Raw genomic sequence first — 23,214 nt, forward strand, 5'->3', positions numbered from 1 at the left:
AAAACCAAACAACTTATATCAAGTGTAAGGAAACAGTATTATAATTAAATTTTCAATAAGATTAATATATTTTAAGTCATATAATAGTAAAAATCTCACTCTACATTTGTCAATAACCAATTATTACCTTCTCTAAAAAAAATCTCACTCTACATTTGTCAATAACCAATTATTACCTTCTCTAATACTATATTTCTGGAATAGCAATTGCTAGTTAAAAGAGAAAAGAACTCAGTAAAAATGAATTATCTATCATAAAACATGTACATTATATTATACATTTTTTTCTCTAGATAGGTGGTCATATCATGCAATTAGCATGATACCACTACCAAACTCTCAAATATATGTAGAAAATACACTGTTTTAAATAGAATAAGTTTTAACAGACAAACAGAGTATATAATTTTTATTTTTAACACGTTAATTTGTATTTTATGTTAGGGACTAAAATATTAGTAGCCACAAATTTTGTTTCTACTAACCTCTTTAAAATAATTTATTTTTAATGATTTCAGAGAGGAAGGGAGAAGGGGAGGAAAGAGAGGGGAAAGTGGGGAGAGAGAGAGAAAGAGAGAGAGAGAGAGAGAGAGAGAGAGATCAATGATGAAAGAGAATCATTGATTAGCTGCCTCCTGCATGAACCCTACTGGGGACTGAGTCCCAAACCTGGGCATGTGCACTGACTGGGAATCGAACTGTGACCTCTTGGTTCATAGGATGACGCTCAACCATTGAGCAGCACTGGCCGGGCTCTACTAACTTTTAAGAATCATCATCACTCCCATGAATTCCACGTGGAGCTATGAGAAAGCTAAAGGGAAGGCTAAATCTTTATTTTACACTACCGCTCTACGCAAACCTTCAAAAATGAAGATCCTGCCCAATTGAAGCTCTCTTAAGAAATTCTGATTTGAAAATTAAAAATAAGCTAAATAAAACATTTTAAACTTCGAAAATACACATTTTTTAAAAATGTACTTGCTATTCTCCTCTCTTATTTAGTCTATCTATAGGATAGACCAACATGTCTTGCCTTTCCCCACCTAAATTAAGCCCTCCCTCTTCTTTAAGTCAGAATCGTCACTTACACCAATTTTAGAATGCATTGGTTTACTATTGATTCCTAGTTGGAGCAGCAAAAAGGCTGGGTTAGTGTTCCAAGAAATAATTACTGAAGGACACAGAGTACTCTAAAAGTTCAACAGTAGCATCCATCACAAACATGCTCCAAGAATCAGTCAAAGGGAGAAAGTAACATAGTTACAATTCAGGCCCAAATAATGATAAATTTAGGAGTGAATTTTGCTGATACATGAGGCCCAATATAATAAGCAATAACATCCTGAAATACTAGAATGAAAAGGCTATATTCCCTAACATAAATACTTCTCAAATTTCTTTCTACAAGGAAAACTGTATTCCCAATTTCAGACCTACAATTCTCTTTTCACAAAACATAAATGGTATTTTGGGATTTCTTTAGCTTCACACAGCACAGAAGAGAACATCATGTTTTTCCTAAGTTAAAACTGGAGAAAGTTAACTCTGCTCAACTACAAAAATTTCATTTCTAAACTATAGTTTATATAAAATCTATTATTTTCTGAAGTCTCTAATTAAAGATGGGAGAAAGGAAGATCTTTTACAAAATAATTACCATTAAGAATTTAAAAACTAGGTCAACATTAATAAAAGGCCTCATATTTATCAGCATATTCCATTTATTACTCCATACAATCATCTTACCTATTCAATGAAATAGAGAACTAATCTTTATTTTATTTATTTACTTATAATATATGTTTATTGATTTCAGAGAGGAAGGGAGAGGGAGAAGAGATAGAAACATCAACGATGAGAGAAGCATTGGTCAGCTGCCTCCTACACACCCCACACTTAGGATGGAGCCTGCAACCCAGACATATACCTTGACCGGAATTGACCCCAGGACCCTTCAGTCTGTGGGCCGACGCTCTAGCCACTGAGCCAAATCGGCTAGGGCCTAATCTTCATTTAATGTAACAAACTCAGAAAAGGTAAGTGGCTTGCCCAAGATCACATAACTATGCAGGTATCTGAAGCCATGTATTTCAGATTCCAAAGCTCATAACCTTTCACCAGATCAAACTGTATTAAGAGAATCTCCTAAACAATGAAGTATAAGTAAAACAAATACTAAGCAATGAAGTAAGCAGGGAATCTACAAGGATTGCAATGTTTCAGTTTAACAGTAATAGCAATGTCAGGAAAAAAATTCTTTAAATTACATTAAATGTAATAAATTATCAAGCCAACTAACTCCTCTATGCCAGAGTTCTTAAACAGACAAATTCTGTTTTCACTTAGTAATTTCTGGCAGCTACATCTACATTATTTCTAATCAGCACATGTATGATAACATTTGTGCCACAACAAGTTTTTAAAAAGAAGATTGCTTACATATTCATTAGAAAAGCCACAGGAATCAAGTATCTGGCAATTAAGAACAAGAAAATCTTATTGTTGAAGGGAAAAAATATTACTCTATATTTTCCCTATCATAATAAATGGGTAAGATTGAAGTTAGAAAGAAGTCCTGGCTTCTGCTCATTATTCTAAACTGAGGCCCGGTGCATGAAATTTGTGCATGGGGGTGGGGAGGGTTCCTCAGCCCGGCCTGCACTCTCTCCAATCCGGGACCCCTCGGGGGATGTCCGACTGCCGGTTTAGGCCCCAAACCAGCAGTTGGACATCCCTCTCACAATCCAGAACCGCGGGCTCCTAACCACTCACCTGCCTGCCGGCCTGATCTCCCTAACTGCTCTCCCCTGCCGGCCTGATCTCCCTAACTGCTCTCCCCTGCCAGCGTGGTCCCCCTAACTGCTCTCCCCTGCTGGTCTGATCCCCCTAACTGCTCTCCCCTGCCAGCCTGATCACCCCTAACAGCCTCTGCCTCTGCCCCACCACAATGGCTTTGTCCAGAAGGATGTCCAGAAGGTCGTCCAGAAGACGTCTGGTCTAATTAGCATATTACCCTTTTATTAGTATAGACAACAGGCATTGAACACTCAAAAGGAATACTCAATTTTAATAAGTTAAAAGAACTCAAACACCCATAAACTTCCAATTAATACCTATAAGGGGAGGACAGCATAATTACTAAGAGCAAGAACTTGTAGAATACCAGCCCACACAACTCACAGTATGATCTTAGATAACTTGTTTTACCTCTCAGCTATAAAATAAAGACAACAACTATATCACAGAGTTGTTGATGATTAAAACAGTATCTCTAAACTTGCACAACAGTGCTGAACACGATCATTGCTCAACAAATATTGTTATTATTACTATTACTACTACTACTACTATTATTAAGGTCAGTTTCTATATTCTTATTTTCTACTCCACAGAAATAATATAGAATTCATGCTGCTTGACACAGTCGCTGCAGGAAAGAAACATCTGCACAGCATATGTTTCAAGGGACCTGGCATATATAGCATATTGTTCTTAATATGTTTGCTCTCTTTAGCGCCATGTGTTTTAACCAAGGTCACCTCTCCGAGAAAGGTTGTTTCCCCAGGTGGGGATTTTTCCCTGAGGTTAGGGAGGGGATACAACCCCTTAATTAAGCGCCAGGCGGGTAGTTAAGCTACATAATCTTTACTCCCTGGAATGGAGATAAGAAACGCCCTAACCTTTGTAATAGAAATTGACAGGATTAAAATCGGCTGGTATAAATACGGATGTAACAAGACAATAAACATCAGATCCTCATCAGATCCTGATCAGTTCCTAACCAGAACTCCGACCAGAACTTTGGCTGGAGATCCTGGCTAGAGGTCCTGACTAGGCTGCTGATCAACTGAAGGCTGTCTTCGTGTCATTCCTTCTTCGCCGACTCCGTCCACACCTTTGGGGACCCCTGGACCCGCTGGGATTGGACCCCAGCACTACTCCACAGAAATAATATAGAATTCATTATACTTGTTTTAGAATAACAAATAATCTGAGCACATTAAGCACTACATATACATTCATTCAACATTTATTAAGCATCTACTATGTGCCAGACATTCTATTATATACTGGGAACATAAAAATAAATAAGACATGCCCTGGCTGGTGTGGCTCAGTTGATTGTTGTTCCATGCACTGAAAGGTCACCAGTTCGATTCCCAGTCAAGGCACATGCCCAGGTTGTGGGCTTCCAACCCCAATGGGAAAGGGGCATGCAGGAGGCAGCCCATCGATGTTTCTCCCTCTCCCTTCCTCTCTCTCTAAACAAGAAATAAAAACATATTTTTAAATAAATAAATATGATTCTGCTCATTAAGACAGATAATCAAATAAATGCAATAACATATTAGGCACTATAACAATCATATACATAACATCAGAGCACAGAGGAAGGAATGAATGGTCAATTCCAAATTAGATAGTAATGAAGAAAATCAGAAATGACAACTCTGAAACAAAAAGGTATCCAATAGGATGGGAAAGAGTGACAACAGTGACAGCAGCAGTCTATAGTAGTAGTAGTTACGAACATCGACTTTACAGAAAGAAGATAACCTGGATTCAAATCCTGGCTCCATCATTACTAGATGAATGACTTTGTATATGCTACATAATATCTCTAAGCTTCAGCTTCCTTACCGGTAAATTGGGAATAATATCACTTTCTTCATATGGCAGTTGTAAAATTTGAGAATATATAAGTAAGCATTTGGCCCCATAGACAATAAGCACTCAGCATTATAGTAGTTATTATGATTCTAAAAGCCAAAGCAGAGAAAGCGAATGTACCAGGGCATATAATAGCTTGATAGGTTCAGAAAACTACAGCAATTTGGTATAGATGGAATATAAAAAGCAAATAAAGTAGGGTACAGCAAGGATAGGGTTGGGAAAACAGACAGAAGCAAAAATCCTAAATGACCTCTTATGGCATAGCAAGGAATTTGGATTTACTCTTTATCTAAGGCAGTGGTTCTCAACCTTCCTAATGCCGCGAACCTGATGTTGTGGTGACCCCCAATTTCATTGTTACAAATTGAACATGACGAAAGCATAGTGATTAATCACAAAAACAATATGTAATTATATATGTGTTTTCCGATGGTCTTAGGCGACCCCTGTGAAAGGGTTGTTTGACACCCAAAAGGGTCGCGACCCACAGGTTGAGAACCGCTGATCTAAGGAATGAGAAGGCTTTTTGCCAAAGGAGTGACATGATTGAACTGGCATTAGAGAAGTTACTCTGATAACACAATAGAGGAAAAAGTAGAGAAGTATAATCTTGGAAGTAGATAGAGCCCAGGATTACTGCAATAAGTGCAGGTGAAAGATGATGGTTTGATTTACAGCAGAAGCAGTGAGGATACAGCAAAAGGGACATACAAACAAGATTTAAATATATATATATTGATTGATTTCAAAGAGGAAGGGAGAGGGAAAGAGATAGAAACCTCAATGGTGAGAGAGAATTATCGATCAGCTGCCTCCTGCACACCCCCTACTGGGGTTCGAGCCCACAACCCAGGCATGTGCCCTGACCAGGAATCAAACTGTGGCCAAACAAGATGTTAAGAACAAACCTACAGGACTTAGTGCCTGCTTAGATGTGTGTGGTGATGAGACAAAACAGATGTGAGCTCTGAGGTTTCTGAGGACAGTGACTAGTTTTAGGGCAATACAATTTACAAAGGTCAGGGGTGAAAAGGATATGGGTGGAGGGGGAAAGGATGAGTTCAGTTTCAGAACTGGTGAACCTGAGATGTTTATGGAACATATATACAGTAGGCAGTTGGAAGGCCTCTTAGCTGATCACTAAAAGAAATGAGACAGGGAAGAAATATTGATATCTAAGAGAAGACTGCTGAGAATAAATTGCAAATGCCAAAGGTCCTGAACTAGGACATGCTTGGAGAGTTTACGGAGCATAATGAAGCAGTTGTGGTTTTGCTCAAACACGAGCATAAGACAATCTTATGCCGATGGGCTTTGTAACCTTTCATGTAAAAAATCACTGCCCCTTTAAATCTTCTGCTTGAACCCCATCAAACTACTGAAGACACCCAAACATCAAACTTTACAGTGATCATCCAACCAACATAGAGCAATGATTCATTCATTAGTTTAGAATCTTGGACTGTCACAAGACCATGAGAAAATTAAATGAGGTGATGCAATTAAAGTGCACAATGCCTAGAACAAACACTCAAATATAATTTGTTAATATCTGAAAGGAGTTTACAAAGGCAAATATAATTTGAATTTTAAAAATGACCTTGTTTTCACATTCCCTGAAATGTTTAGTTCCTGAAAAGACTGATGTCTTTAATAATCAGGGACCACATTTTTCCATCTTTATAATTCCAAAGCCTAGCACAAAGCTTAACAAACAGTAGGCTTCAGATAAATTATTGTGGAATAAATAAATCCACTCTACAATACTAATCAGAATTTTCAAACAGACTGCCAAGGATTCTAATCTCTGAAAGATATAATTTTATTATGCAAGACGTGAGTTCATTAAGAAGGCCTACCCAAAACTAGACTCTAATTTTCTTCTGTAGAGAATAAGTGAGTAATAATTGTAACAAATTAGCAACAAGAAGATCATACACAACAGTAAGTACCTTTGATACTGTATTATTGTATTATTCTAAATTTTGTTAGAGTGGTAGGTTATAGGTCAAATCCATGTACCTGATTTAAGTAATCCTATATAATAAAACCCTAATATGCAAATTGACCAAACAGCGGAACAACCGGTCGCTATGATGTGCACTGATCACCAGGAGACAGACAGTCAACACAGGAGCTGCCCCCTGGAGGTCAGTGTGCTCCCACAGGGGCAGCGCCACTCAGCCAGAAGCCGGGCTCACGGTTGGCGAGCGCAGTGGCAGTGACAAAAGCCTCTCCCGCCTCCGCTGCAGGTGGGCGGTAAGGAGCAAGGGGTCCCGAACTGTGAGAGCCCCAGACTGTGAGAGGGATGTCTGACTGCTGGCTTAGGCCCGATCTTCAGGGAGATCGGGTCTAAGCCAGCAGGTGAACATCCCCCAAGGGGCCCTGAACTGCGAGAGGGTGCCGGCCGGGCTAAGGGACCCCCGCCTCCAATCCATGAATTTTGTGCACCAGGTCTCTAGTCTTAAATAATGGTTTCTTCAAATTAAACAAAATAAACTGTTCTTTATTAACTTGTCAGTCAAGTCCTAAGTAAAATGGATACTAAAATATAGTACAGACTCTTACTGTTCATGGAATTAAAATAACTAGTAATTTAACATAACTGGAACCATTTGAGCAATGACACCCAAGATTTGTTTTTGCAGTTTAATCACAAAGGTGATAACACTGGCTTGGGTGTCAAGCAAATTGTATGCTACTTAAATATTAAATTCACACCTCTTATGCAGTTGTTAGAAGATACCAGATGCAAAAACTCTAACTGCTGTTTTATGTTATTCCACTTTATCCATTTGTTTATTATCCTGGAAAAAGAAATTCTGTCCATATTCTTCTTGCAGACTATAGCCCACAATAGATGCACTCAGAGTACAACTATCCAAACCAACCATCTCCTCCCATTTCATCTTTATCTCCTCTCAAGCATTTTTCCAGGCTTTGTCAGGGAGAAGATGCAAGAAAATAAACACTAATACTATGACAACTTGCTCTTCTGGTAGCATGACAAACACAGATTTAAATCACATGAGTTTCCCCCTCACACACATATACCTTTAGCACATACAAAAGGAGCAGAAACTTCAAGAGCTGGAATATTACTACTAGGGGTGGGGAGAAGGTCTTTTGTATGTGACCACAAATTCTGCAGCATATTAAATACCCCCCATTGAATTTCTTTTGAAGACCAAATCAAGAGAACAAGAACAAGCCAATAACCTATAGTAGCCAAAACAATCTTGAAAAAGAACAAAATTGGAGGACTTACACTTCCCAATTTCAAAACTTACTGAAAAAAAACTATAGTATCAAGACAGTATGAAACTGGAATAAGAAGACATGTAAATCAATAGAACAGAAAAAAACCCTCACATTTATAGTCAATTGGTTTTTGACAAGGATGCCAAGAAAATGCAATGAAGAAAGAGTCTTTTCAAAAAATGATGTTGAGGAAAACTGGATACCCACATTCAAAAGAATAAAGCTGAGCCTCTATCTCACACCTTATATAAAAATTAACTTGAAATGGACCAAAGACCTAGGTGTAAAAGCTAAAAATATAACTCTTAGAAGAAAACAGACATAAATCTTCCACTTTGGATTACGCATTATTTCTTAGACATGACACCAAAGCACAAGCAACAAAAGAAAAAATAAATACTGGTACATATAAAAATTGGGCTTCACCAAAAATCAAAAATATTAATGATATAATCAAGAAAGTGAAGAGCCCTAGCCAGTTTGGCTCAGTGGATAGAGCGTCGGACTGCAGACCAAATCCCGAGTTTGATTCCAGTCAAGGGCATGCACCTCAGTTGCAGGCTCCTCCCAGCCCGGGCACTCTTTGGGGCGTGTGTAGGAGGCAACCAATCGATGTGTTTCTCTCACATCAATATTTATCTCTATCTTTCCCTCTCTCTTCCACTCTCTCTGAAAAATCAATGGAAAAATATCCTCGGGTGAGGAAAGAGAGAGAGAGAGAGAGGAAGGAAGGAAGGAAGGAAGGAAGGAAGGAAGGAAGGAAGGAAGGAAGAAAGAAAGAAAGAAAGAAAGAAAGAAAGAAAGAAAGAAAGAAAGAAAGAAAGAAAGAAGACAACCCACAGAATGGGAGAATATATTTGCAAATTATACATATTTTTTTTCTAAAAAAAAAAACAAAAAAAACCCCAAAAACCCAATTCAATAATAAAAAGACAAGTAACCCAATCAAGATATGGGGGAAATATTTGAATAGACATTTCTCCAAAGATATACTAATGGCCAACAAGTACATGAAAATATGATCAACTTAATTAGTCACAGAGGAAATGCAAATCAAAACCACAATGAAATACCACTCTAAGCCCTAGCTGGTTTGGCTCAGTGGACAGAGCATCTGCCTGCGGACTGAAGGGTCCTGGGTTCAATTCTAGTTAAGGGCATCATGCCTAGTTGCAGGCTCGATCCCCAGTAGGGAGCATGCAGGGGGCAGCCAATCAATGATTCTCTCTCATCACTGATGTTTCTATCTCCCTCTCTGAAGTCAATAAAAAATATATCTTAAAAAAAATACCACTCTATACCTCCCAGGATGACTTAACTAAATAACTAACTAAATAAATAAATAAATAACAAATGTTAGCAAGGATGTGGAGAAACTGGGACATTCATACATTGTTGGTGGAATGTAAAATGTTGCAGCTACTGTAGAAAACACCGTGGTAGTTTCTCAGAAAGTTAAGCAGAGTTATCATATAACCAAGCAATTCCACTTCTAGGTATATACACAAAAGAACTGAAAAGATATGTTCATGAAAAACTTGTACACAAATATCCATAGCATCATTTATAATAGCCAATACATGTAAATAACCTAAATGTCATCAAAAACTATCAATCAACAAAAAGTGGTATATCCACAAAATAGAATATTATTCCAATGATACATGTAGAAACCTTGAAAATAATATGCTACGTGAAAGAAGACACAAGACTACATATTGTATGATTCTATTTATATAAAATGCCCAGACAAAGCAAATCCAGGGAGAAAGTAGGTAGATGATTACCAGTGGCTGCAGGGAATGGGGAATGGGAAATGACTGCTAATGGTACAAGGTTTTATTTGGGGGTGATAAAAATGTTTAAACCACTGAATTGTATACCTTAAAGAGTAAATTTAAATTCTATGTGTGAATTATATTTCAATTTTTAAAACTTTGGGAATTTGAACTTGAAGAATACTTCAGAAATTTGTTGAATTTCCTACTTTGATAAATATACTATAGTTATGTAAGAAAATGTCTTTGGTGAATGTACACTGAAGAATTTAAGGGTAAAGCAGCATGATATATGCAACCTACTTTCAGTCTCAAAAATAAATTATTACTTTTTTGTTTATGGAGAGAGAGAGAGAATGGAACAAAATGAACATGATTGGTGAATCTAGGTAAAGAGTATATGGGAGGAATGCCTTGTACTATTCTTGCAGCTTTCCAGTAAATTTGAAATTATATCAAAATAAAAAGTAACAACAAAAAAAGAATGTATCCAATATAATTGGACTACTGCCCCTTTTGGGATATGCTCTTTAATGATAATGTTTCACATTCCTAAATTTAGCCATTGTAAACTTTTAAAAGACAAAAATAAAATGTAGAGACTTAGCAGAAAATAAGTAAAAGCATAGAAGAAAAAATAATTAAAAGCTGATAAGAGCTGAAAGTCCTTTTAAAGTATATCAGTCAAAGTTATCAACTGATATGGCCAAAACTTTACCTTCTGAATAAGATGTTATAAAATGCCTATGTGAAAACTTTTAAAATTCTGTATCATTAAAGAAATACTATAGGTTCATTCATCTAGGTTTAATATCACATTGAGATATTTTTTCCAAAATTTAACTCATCTCTAATCATATAAAGGATAAAAACTATTCCTCTGAGATCAACCAAAGAACTTGTATACACATATACATAACCCATGGACACAGATAATAGGGGGGTGAAGGCCTGAGGTGGGGACAGGTTATAAGTGGTCCATGGGAGAAAAAGGGAGATATATGTAATACTTTTGACAATAAAGATTTAAAAAAGAGAAAAAAGAAAACCAAGTATTCTTCCTAGCATTTAACCAATATATGAAACATCATAATCAATCACAAATACTCAATAAGAGGACAAATCAGGAAAAAATATGGGTTATATTTCAGAAACATCTACTCATTCATGGAGGACATCAGTAAGTGCTCAATCTCTCTTTCCTTTTTAGTATTTTGTCAATATGTTGATTTGCTAATATCTATTGTGATGAAATAATTACATAAGATTTGTACCAAAACTTGTTCTCACCCATACCAACTTACAGATTCAAAGCAATTCCTATCAAAAGCCCAATAGCATATTTTTGTAGAAATAGAAAGACCCATCCTAAAATGTATGTGGAATCTCATGGGACCCTGAACAGCCAAAACAATCTAGGAGGTGGGGGGACAAAGTTGGAAGACTAACACTTCCTGATATCTAAACTTACTACAGCTCTAGCTGGTTTTGCTCAGTGGATAGAGCGTCGGTCTGTGGACTGAAGGGTCCCTGGTTCGATTCCAGTTAAGGGCAGATGACTGGGTTGCAGGCTTGATCCCCAGTGGGGGGCGTGCAGGAGGCAGCCAGTCAATGATTCTCTCTCATCAATGAAGTTTCTATCTCCCTCTTCTTCTCTCCCTCTCTGAAGTCAATAAAAATAAATATATATTTTTAAAAATTTACTACAAAAGCTACAGTAATCAAAACAGTGTGATACTGGCATAAAGACTGATATATAGACCAATGAAATAGACCCCAGAGCCCAGAAATGAACCCTCTCATATATGGTCAATCAATTTTCAACAAGGATGCCAAAACAATTTGATGTCAGAAAAGAGTCTTTTCAACAACTAGTACTGGAAAAACTAGATATCCACATGCAAAAGAATAAAGTTGGACCCTTATCTTACACAATATACAAAATTTAATTCAAAATGGATCAAAGACCTAAATAGGAGCTAAAACTATAAAATTCTTAGAAGAAAACTTGAAAAAAAATCTTCATAATATTGGATTTGGCAGTGACTTCATGGATAGATCACCAAAAGTATAGACAATAAAAGAAAAAGTAGATAAACTGGACTTCATTAAAATTAAAAACTTAAGCATGGAAGGACAATTTCAAGACTTGAAAAGGCAATCCATGAATGGGAGAAAATCTGCAAAAATTCACATATCTGATAAGGGGTTAATACCCAGAATACATAAAGGACTCCTACAATTAAACAATTTAAAAAACCACAATTAAAAAATGGGCAAAGGACTTGAATAGACATTTCTCCAAAGAAGATATACAATGGCCCATAAGCACATGAAAAGATGCTCAACATACCCTAGCCGGGTGGGTCAGTTGTTGGAGCCTCGTCCCATACACCAAAAAGTTTCGAGTTGTTTCCCACTGAGGCACAACCTGGGTTGTGGGTTCCATCCCAGGTCAGACACAAATGGGAGACAACCATCGATATTTCTCTTGTTTCTCTCTCAAATCAATAAACATATCATTGAGTAAGGATTTTTATTTTTAAAAGATGCTCAACATCACTAATCATCAGGGAAATTTGAATCCAAACCCCAATGAGATAAAATTTCATACCTATTAGGATGACTATTATTTAAAACAAAACAAAGCAGCCCTCGCCAGGTAACTCAGTTGGTTAGTGTCATCTCAATAGGCCAAGGTTGCGAGTTCCATCCCCAGTCAGGGCACATACAAGAATCAACCAATTAATGCATAAATAAGTGGTACAACAAATTGATGTTTCCTTCTCTCTCAAAATACATACATACAGAAAATAACAAGCACTAGCTAGAATGTGGAGAAATTGGAACCCTTGTGCAATGCCGGTGGGAAGGTAAAGCTGCTGTAAAGAACAGTATGGTGGTTCCTCAAGAAATTAAATTAAATTAAATTAAATCATATGATCCAGCAATTCCACTTCTGGATATATACCCAAAGAACTGAAAGCAGGGACTCGAACAGATATCTGTACACCCATGTTCACAGTAGCATATTCACAACAGTAAAAAGGTAGAAGCAATCCAATTCCTCAATAATGGATAGACAAAATGTATAAATATACAGAGTAGTATTCAGCCTTTAAAAGGAATGAAATTCTAACACATGCTACAAGTATGAACCTTGAAGACATTATGCTAAGTGAAATAAGCTAGTCACAAAAATAGAAATACTGTATGATTCCACTTATTTGATATACCTAGATTAGTCAAATTCACCAGAAAAAAAGTAGAAATGTGGTTGCTACGGGTTGGGGAAGGGAAGCTGGGATATTACTGTTTAATGGATATAGAGTTTCCATTTGGGAAGACCAGAGTTCTAGAGATGGCTGGTGATAATGGTTACACAACAATGTCAATGTACTTAATGCCATTCAATGTACACTTTCAAATGGTAAATATTATCTTATATATATCTTAACACAACTTTAAAAAAATGGTTAAAATGGTCATTTTTATGTGATGTGTATTTTACCACAATTTAAAAAAAAAAAGAAACTTGCTGTCAATCTAACTGTCCTCACTACAAACTGTTAAACACATCAAACTTACCTTGGCAACTTAATAAACTGTTTCTCCTGTGCAATTCTTTAGTTCTTAGGGCTAATCCCTGAGGACACACTTGGCCTTTCTCTTTACAAAATTGCACACTAATGCACGTGAATCAAACCACTAGGATACAATGGGATATCTACTTTTTAAAAAATTGATTTCAGAGAGGGAAAGAGGAAAACAAGGATGTGAGATAGATACATTGATCGTTGCCTCCTGAAGGAGTCCCAACTGGGGATCTAACTCACATCGCAGATATGTGCCCTGACAGGGAATCAAATCCACAGCCTTCTGGTGCACAGAATGATGCTCCAACCAACTGAGCTACACCGACCAGGGTGGGATATCTACTTTAAAAACAAAACAAAACCACCCTTTCTAATACTGAAAACAGAATCCATTAAGTTGGGGGGAAAAAAAGAGAGAGAGAATTGGAGTATGTGTAGTGGAGAAAGAACAAAACGTGCTCTTTGACAAAATAGTTTCTATATTTCAGCCTAGCAAACAAAAAAGAGCCTTATATACAACTTTCTGTTCTTCCTAGTTTAGGTAAAGTTGGCCAGAAGAAAAGTAAACCAGTCAGTCAACATAAGGAAATCAACTTCATTCACAGGAACCATACACTGTCAGTAACTACTAATAGAAGACCATACATTAATTTTTACAAATTAATTAAAGTGTAACAATATTGCAAAACAAGTGTTTCCATATTGGTGAAGTTGCAAATGTTGGTGCAAAGTTGGGTATATGCCTTTCTTTATCAGTGGTTTTAATATTTCTAATTCTTTAAAAATGAATAATGACAAGGCCTGAACTTTTCAAGTAAGTTCAATTACAAAATTACGTTCTATGCTCATTGGTACACCTTTGGTTTCCTTAATATATTGATCTTCATGACATCACCAATTTTATTAATTAATATAAAACTTTTCCAACAAGGTCAGCTATGGATTATATGGATTATATACAGATTAAATGCCTAGAGATAGGCATTTCTTAAGCAACTAATTAATTCATTGGTACAATGCATCAGAAGAGAAACAGTAAACAGAACAAGCTAGCAGGTAGGATTAACTAGAATCGGAGTCATGAGACCTATTTTCTATTACAAATTAGCTGTGTGATCCTGGGTAAGTCACGTAGCTCACTGGTTCTCAAACTTCTGAGGCTTTACCTAGGGTCCTGACATGAAGTTTCCAAATTTGATATTTTGTCAAATACAGATATGGTAAAAATTCATTTTGCAACAGTAGGAAGGAAATTAAAATAGAAAACGAGTGGGGGAAAAAACAGCTTTATAAGATATTCACTACGCTGTCCTTAGTATTTTTTTTTTTTGAGAGAGAGAGAGAGAGATATCTAATTTGTTGTTCCACCTATTTATGCATTCATTTGCTGAGTCTTGTATGTGCCCTGACTGGGGATCAAACCTGCAAACGTGGCCTATCAGGATGACACTCTAACCAAATGAACTACCTGGCCAGGGCCTCCTTGCTTTTCTCATTTCACTTTAGATCTATGAAAACTTCAACAGGGACTAAGCAAACATGTATTGGAGAAACAGCATTCTGTAACCAAAACCTCTGCCTATTTCTTAATCTGAGGAAGCAAAATAGCATGGCTTCTGGATTCAGTACTGAATTCAAATCCTAGTTTTACCACTACTAGCTGTGTAACAGTTTAACATTTTTTTTTTTGGTCTCTTTTTTTATTCATCACTTCTCTGAGCCTACATTTATTTGTCTATAAAAATGTATATAATATACCTACCTCAAAGGGATGTTGAAACGATTAAATAAAATAACGAAAGTATCTAGTACGATACAGGCATTTAATAAGCACTCAATAAATGGTAGCAGTTACCTAAAAATGAGATGAGATAGAATTATCACCAAGATTCTATGACTTTATAGACAAGCAACAGGAGAGGAAAATTATAAATAAATAAGGTCCAAGAAAACAGACATATTGAAATAGTTCACTTATAGTGGGTTAAAAAAAGAATTTTTTATTTCTTACGACTTTGGATTCTGTAGGAAGGTAAAATTGGACACACACAAAAAATTGGTAGACTCATTTCTTTATACTTGCCAACTCAAGACTTATACTTTTTAAAACTGTTTTGCTTTCTTTAAAGCAACATATTTTATTTATCTTGTCTTCATCACTGAATCAGAAGGCTAGAATTGATTTTTAGAGGGCATCTAGTACATCATCACTCTACTACCAGATAGACTCAGAAAGAAATGTCTTTAAACTCATCCCTAATACTTCATTCTTAATACATTTTATCACTTTGTTTACATAAAAAATCTAAGTCCTTCTCAAATTTACCATTTAAAAATCTCATATGAATAGTATGTTATCTTTTGCATAACAATGAGAAAAATAGAAATACATACTTGTATTTCCATAAAGAATTTCTGAAAGAATATACATTAAAGGTGTAGCAGGCAGGATACTTGGGAGCAGGGATAAGATCAAGACTTTTAACTGTATTTGTCTTTATTTTACTTTGACTTATGAACTATATGAATGTAATTATCAAAATGTACTAAATAACCACCAAAAAAACAACCCCAAAACACACCTGTATACTTCAAGTTTCACAATAAGGTTTTCCTCCACCCATACCAATCAAGTGTTTTGACCCACCATTCATGTAACCATACTCATCAATATATCATTTTATATGTAAAGTCTTTAGGCTTTACAGAATGAAATTTGTGCAAGGTTGATACTCATGCTATAACAAATCATTACAGTTAATAACATGCAACTTTTCCTTCAATAAACATCTCCAATCTCTCAAATATTTGCTCACTAGAATATAAAATTCTATTTCCTATTTCTCACTTCTTTTTTTTTTAAATATATTTTATTGATTTTTTACAGAGAGGAAGGGAGAGAGATAGTTAGAAACATCGATGGGAGAGAAACATCGATCAGCTGCCTCCTGCACATCTCCCACTGGGAATGTGCCCGCAACCCAGGTACATGCCCTTGACCAGAATCGAACCCGGGAACTTTCAGTCCGCAGGCCGACGCTCTATCCACTGAGCCAAACCGGTTTCGGCCCTATTTCTCACTTCTGATGATAATTTATGGAATAAAGCCCTTCTACCTTGAAAAAAGTCCCCCATAAAGATTTTTTAGAAAGTCACTTTCCTGGACAATAAATAAAATTTTCAAAAATAATATAGTATTGCCCTGTTTGGAGTGACTCTTGGTTGAGCATCGTCCTGTGCATGGAAGGGTCACCAGTTTGATTCCTGATTAGGGCACATTGATGTTTTATCTCTTTCTCCCTCTCCCTTCCTCTCTGAAATCAATAAAAATATAAATAAATAAAACATCTATGAAAGATGAAAATAAAGATTTTGGTATTATTCATCAAATGCCAGTTCAGTGAGTGCTTCTTGGAGATCATTATTTATGGTCTTCACACTGGAATTTCAAAGGCAATAATAAGGGAGAAGACAGCTCATCTTGTCAGGCAGAAAAAAGGTAAGAAATTTGCTTGGGCAAATTTCACTCACAAAGGCATAGACTATACAGTGGATACTAGATACTCCAGGAATTTCTTCTTTATGTGATATGGGAGAAACAGGACGTAGCAAAATTTCCTTTCTCCACAGGTTAAGAAAGAATCTATATATACACTGGGCATCTTTTTAGACCAGTCTCTGGGTATCCTAGAAAGCTCCACTCCAAAAATGAGGTCTATATATATACTTAATACCTAAATCCTTTTTAAGCACAGAAAACTGAAGTAAACAGGAGACTAAGGGGTTCTTCTACCACTAGCCTAAATGGGTATAAGAATCATAAATAAATAATTTCTATAATAAACATAAAAACAAGACAAAAGGCATCCAGCAAGTGTGGCTCAGTGGTTGAGCAGTGACCTATGAACCAGGAGGTCACAGTTTGATTCCTGGTCATGGCACATGCCCGGGTTGTAGGCTCAATCCCCAGTGACGGGAGTGCAGCCGATCATGATTCTCTCTCATCACTGATGTTTCTCTCTCTCTCTCCCCCTCTCCCTTCCTCTTTCTGAAAAAAAAAAAAATATATTAAAAAAATAACAATTTCACCTCAGGAAATCTGGGGGGATAAGGTTGCATAAAGCAATACCCATAAATATAGCTTGTTCAAACACACACACACACACACACACACAAAAGGTGTGGATTCTGCTCATAGCTTTAAACACATGGTATGCAGACTCCAAATGAAATTCTGTGTCTGAATGTGTGTGTGTACAAGCCTCACAGAAATGGTAGAAATGGTTACTTCAAAAGCTCATTTCCCAGATATAACACATGAGCCCAAAGAGTTAGAGATTTACGACTTTGGAGGCTCACTAGCAGCGCTCTACCTCTGAAATTTAAGAATACCACTTATTATGTAAAAGCTAATGAGTGATCTTTTATCTCACCTGTGATAATTAAAAATCGTCCAGAAAATCAAGAACATCATCTTTCTATCACTCTTAGACCAAAGCAAACCTTTCTATCACTCTTAGACCAAAGAAACTTCTTTTAAAGTTTCAAAGAAAAATAGAGTCTAAAGATGTCCCCACTTTATATTATAGATTAAAAGTATACGTGTTCTAGGCTCACCTCTTGTCAAGTTTCATCAAAGATACAGACATTCAAGGGACTAGCTCCCTTACAACCCACACAGTGTTTCTTCCAAAGCAAAATGTTGGGGTCAGAATGTATGAAGGTTTTGAATCTAAAGGAATCCCTGTTTAGATCTAGAATGTAAAATAGTGCACTAGCTGTATTCGGCAACCCACAAATACAGTTTCTCCTATTCCTCTCAAATACAACAGCCACGATACTTGTCCACAGAGAAATCCCTGTACTTTAGCACCAAGAACAGAGGTTAAAATAACTGGTCATAAGGGATGAACTAGGCATCTTAGAACCCAAATAGAATACTCTGAGCACTTAGAACAATAGTCATCACAGTGCTATGCTATCGCCAAGCCATAATCAAGGGGAAAATACATATATAAAATATCTCCTTTTTCCCTGGAGCCCAAAAATTGATGCCTTATCATCCTAGGTTGCTCAGACCTAAAACGGCCCGGTACACACGTAAGAGTCAAAAGAAGGACCTGATTACTAATTTCCCTCACTTCAAAAGATGTCCATAGGATGCCTCACTTTCTCCAAGCCTAAAAATCTCGGGTTCAGCTATCCTGCTACTCTGTAGTTCCACGGGAACTTCCTTCTCCTAATTTCACAAAAGGTCCCAGGTGCAAGGCTCACGTGATTGTTCAGGGTAAAGCCAGGAAGCTCCTTAACACTCACCTGTCTCCAACTAAAGAAGGGAATCAAGAACCCGACTTCCATACACAGATAAAGCAGAAGGCAAATAATTGTCCAATCCCTCAACTTTAGCGAGCCCTGCCTCCCTGTCTCTGTCTCAGTCTCTCTGTCTCGCTCTCAGTACCAAGGGCAGAGACTCTGGCAAGACCCCGCCCCCCCCACCCCCCCAACTCCAAAGCGGGGTAGGCGGGAGGGAAGCCTGGCCTGGCGAGTCCTCGTTCCCGCGCGAAGCTCAGAGACCACAGGGCTCCCCATTGTGGGTCTACGATGGTGACGGGAACCGGTCCGGCTCGAACCACGGGCTGAAGAGTCAAGCTGAGGGAGCACTAGGCCCGCACCGCTGCCACTGCCGCCTTGGAGTCGATCGCTGTCAGCGGACTCCGCCCGGGCAGCGGGAGGGTGGCCCCAGCCCTGTACCAGCCCACGAGCTTTCATGCCCCACGTTGTGTGGGAAGCGGGGGGTCCTGGAACCGTACCTCTGACACTTCGTCCTCGTCGCTGCCAGAGGCACCACCTCCACCCCCGGTCCTCAGCACAGCAGCCGCCAACTTGAAATCCAGCGCCGCGTCCCCTACGCCCGCACCACTGCCGCCGCCACCGACTCCCGGGGCAGGCCCAGCCTCCCCAAAGAGTCTCACGGTGCGGATCCCCAGCCCGACCCCTCCCGGCGGAGGCGGCTCCGAGGCCCCGGCTGGGGCGGATCGCGGAGCCACAGAGTCCAAGTCCTCCTCAAAGGAGGTGCCGCCGCCTCCGCCGTCGGTCAGCATGCTTCGCACGCGGAGCCGGAGACACTGCAGAGTCACTCGCGGCCACCGCCGCCGCCGATCCCGGGAGCGAGAGAAGCAGCAGAAGGAAGAAGCGTCTCCTTCCCCCCGTCCCAGTAGCGCCACTAACTTCTCACTGCCTAACCTGCTGCCTCCCGCCCCCCACACTCGCCACTGGCTACAGCTCCAAAGAGGCTGCAGATCATTGGCCAAAGTTACCCGTCGCTCAGGCTCTTCGTCACGCGCCGCTCGCTGGCTCGGGGCCCCCAAGCTGCGTTGACCTGCGCAGGCCTAGGCGGTTGCGAACACCCGCCTTCTATTCCGCGCGCGCTGACTTCCGGTCTTTTTCTACGTCTATTGGTCAAATTCTCTGACTATCGCGTCACGACCTTAAAGTGGATTAGTTGGCCTTGTGGTCAGTCATAGTGACCCCTGACAGTGGGAGACTTCATTGGCGCCGTAAAGTGTCGGTCACGGTGTCACAGGACGTCGCGTGGTACAATTGGTCAGTAAGAGTACTATTCATCCTGCCCCCATCTGAGGTGACGGGAAAGGGTTGGGGAATTTCCACTTTTGATAAAAATGAAGGCTGAGGTGACGCCTTGCAAGAATTGGTGAGATTTGGAGTAGAATTCGCCATGCGCGCGGGAAGCTTCTACATCAAGTAAGCAAGAGACGCGGAGATAACGCAGCTCCCACCTGTCGCTCTGCGCCAGGCGCGGAGACTGCGACCCGGAGGTTTGCTGCACCGGGATTGGCGGGAAAAGTAGTCAGTCTCAGCTAGCCCCACCTTCCCGCCAGGCCCTGGTTGGAGGAGCAGAGCGTCAGTCACTAGAGCAGTCGCTCTTCTGGGACAGGTGAGGCTGCCGCCTCTAAACTATCTGCCTCAGGCTCTTTGGGCCGGAGTAGGGTAGGGGGTTGCGAGAGGTGAGGGTCAGGGCCGGTCCTGCCGCGCGCCCCCGGCCTTTCGGAACGGAGCGCAGCGCGAGGATTTCAGGAGACTCTGAAGGCTGCTCGGGGTGGCCGCCTGCGGACGATTCGGCCCACGCGCGTGCCGGGACGTGGCAGTTCTACAACCTGCGGGCGGGATCGCCCCGCGGGGCCGCGTTCTCTGGCTGGTGGAAGGCAGCGGGCCCGAGGGCTGGACAGCGCCATGCCTCAGTACTGGGAACTGTCCCACGAAATGAGGGGAAAGGCACCGCGTTGAGCGCGGAGTCAGACCGCGGGGCCGAACGCCGTGGTTAAAAGGCTGCGAGCGCTGAACAGTTTCGAGCTCTGGTGCCGCCACTAGTCTGCTGTGTGACCTCCGGGCGTTTGTTGTTTAATCTCAGTGACTTATAGTTCGTTCATCAGTAAAATGCGGGTCATAGTAATACCTCCCTCATCGGGTGCTGTGAATAAATTAGATAATGACATGAGGCGCTTAGCAAAGTGCCAAACATACAGTAAAAACTCATTCTTGTTAGCCACTCTCCAGTTCTCCACCTACCCCCGAGTCCTGCCAACCGTGCTGATTCTTGTCGGAGCTCTGCGATGCAGTGGAAGGCTGGCGAAGGGGGTCTCGTCCCCTCTAGGGAGCTCTGCCTCTATTATTTTTATCTCCTTTGCCAGTAAAGAGGGGTTTAAAAATGCTCCTGCTCCAGCCAATCCTATGATCAAAGATCACAAGAAAGACCCTTGGTGAAATTCGTATTTGTATGGCAAATGTCCTTTGACCCAGAGAATGTCTGCATGATACTTAGCCAACGGAGACTGGCTAAAAGCAAACGATTTGGCATTGTCGCCTCTTTTGCAACTTTAACAAAGGACTTTGTATTGATTGTGCAATATTTCAACCCCCCCCCCCCCTTGAACTGGAATCTGAAAATTCTGTAAAGAATATAATGATTTTTAAAAAATGACTTTTAAAAAGATTCTGCCTAACATTTATTTAAAGAACGTTTTGAAGATTGTAAAAATTGCTTTGGTTTAGTCATTGCTCATTTGGCATTTCACATGCAAAAAAAAAAAAAGGACAGTGTTTCCTATGAGCAGAGCATGTTAGGTAAATGTTCTTCCTAGTTAATAAGTTGTGAAAAAAAATGGGAAAAGAGTCTGGTACCTTTTCTAGAAAACTATTTTGATGTAAATGCCAAGTACACACTGGCTGTAGTTATAATTTGTGGCACTTAATTAGCCCATATCCTCAGTGCTGTTTAAGTTTTTAAGGCCATGTGTGACTAGGTCACAGCCCAAACTAATAACACCAACAAAAGAAACCCAGCACTGCCCATCCCACTTCAAAGCTGGATTATCCAGAATTGGTATGGATATATCCTTAGGCAAAAACAGGTATTGACTGGTGCAACATTACAAAGGAACTATTTGTCATTCCTACCACCAATACAAAAATAATTTCTGATGCAACTCCCTGAACAAATTCATTAAATTCTTTAAACAAATGTAATGGAACTCAAGGGCAGAGGAAATTTAGGTGTATACATCTTTTTCCAGTATGAGACAAAAATATTCTCTCAGTATATAAAAAAAATACTCCTCAATACCTAGCAACCAACCCTGCTGTTAGCCAGGAAAATATGATTGAGCAATAATCTTTTTTTTCTCCTGGACCTTTACCTAAGTCACTGTCAGTAGTTTGACAGTAAGTATGGGAGTTAGGAACTCCCAATCTCCTAGACTTAGTGACTGCTATATAAGGTCTGTATTTAAAATCATTTAATATTTCCATATAAACCACATTCATGTGGTTTTACAAATGTGAAAACTAACTGGTGAATATATAAATTCTCACTCAATGTATTCAATGTAAAATGTCAATAAGTATTAGTGTGATTTGGTGGGTAATCTTAGTTCCAATATGTTATCTCTTAAGATGATATTTCCTAATTAAAAAAGGTAATACACTGATTTTTCAAATGTTTAATAAGTTGTAGAAAGAAAAATCCTTCTTAAAAATATTTTAGTTAGAAAAGAGCATTAGAATAAATGTTTTCCCTTAGAAAATGAGTAGGAATATGTATTGGGGTAGAATTGTACTTGGTTTCAAAACACTCTCTTCCACCCTGGTGGGTATGGCTCTATTGGTTGGGCGTGGTCCCGTGCACAGAAAGGTGGGCAGTTCAATTCCCAGCCCAAGTTGTGGGTTAGGTCCCCAGTCAGGAGGCAACCCATCAATGTTTCTCTCTCTCCATCAGTGTTTCTCTCTGTGTCTCTCCCTCTCTCTTCCTCCCCTTAAAATCAACTAAAATATATTTTAAAGGGAGGTGAATTCCTGAAGACATTAAAAAACAACAATACCCTTTTCTAACCATCTTTCACATAGGGAAGGAAAAGGAAATGGGAAACATTGTATAGACCAAGAATTTTTAAAACTTCTGAGGTAATAAAAGACTAAATTCCTCATAAGAAATATGAGGTTGCCCTGGCCGGTGTGGCTCAGTGGAGAGAGCGTCGGCCTGCGGACTGAAGAGTCCCGGGTTTGATTCCAGTCAGGGCACATGCCCGGGTTGCGGGCTCAATCCCCAGTAGGGGGCGTGCAGGAGGCAGCCAATCCATGATTCTCCCTCATCATTGATGTTTCTATCTCTCTCCCTTCCTGTCTGAAATCAATAAAAATAATTTTTAAAAAAAGTTTGCTCATTTTCCTATTAAATCATCAGTCTTTTAAAATTAAAAAAACACATATGAGGTTGACAAACTAGATTGTACATACAGGGACTTTAGCTACAGATAGGTCTCTCATTCCAATCTGCATTTCCTCAAGATATTTAATTTCTGCATGTCAGTCCAGGCCATTATATGGAA

At 39.2% G+C, this 23,214-nt stretch overlaps 1 protein-coding gene across 8 annotated transcripts in view; it reads right to left on the bottom strand.

Moving 5' to 3' along the window:
• LOC102426990 (ankyrin repeat and KH domain-containing protein 1) overlaps nt 1-19,595 on the bottom strand; it is a 121,423-nt gene extending 101,828 nt beyond the window's left edge. For 5 of the 8 annotated variants that reach the window (XM_023752075.1, XM_014453824.2, XM_006086492.3 and 2 more), the window contains exon 1: nt 19,123-19,594. In XM_023752075.1, coding sequence (XP_023607843.1) covers nt 19,123-19,413 — 291 coding nt within the window. In that variant the 5' untranslated portion in view covers nt 19,414-19,594. Of the gene's footprint in view, nt 1-19,122 lie in introns of all 8 variants that reach the window. The other 3 variants (XM_023752074.1, XM_006086490.3, XM_006086496.3) reach the window with 3 other exon arrangements.
• Between the last annotated feature and the right edge of the window lie 3,619 nt (nt 19,596-23,214).

This window comes from Myotis lucifugus, unplaced genomic scaffold (assembly GCF_000147115.1).
Source record: "Myotis lucifugus unplaced genomic scaffold, Myoluc2.0 scaffold_28, whole genome shotgun sequence".
Lineage (NCBI taxonomy): Eukaryota > Metazoa > Chordata > Mammalia > Chiroptera > Vespertilionidae > Myotis > Myotis lucifugus.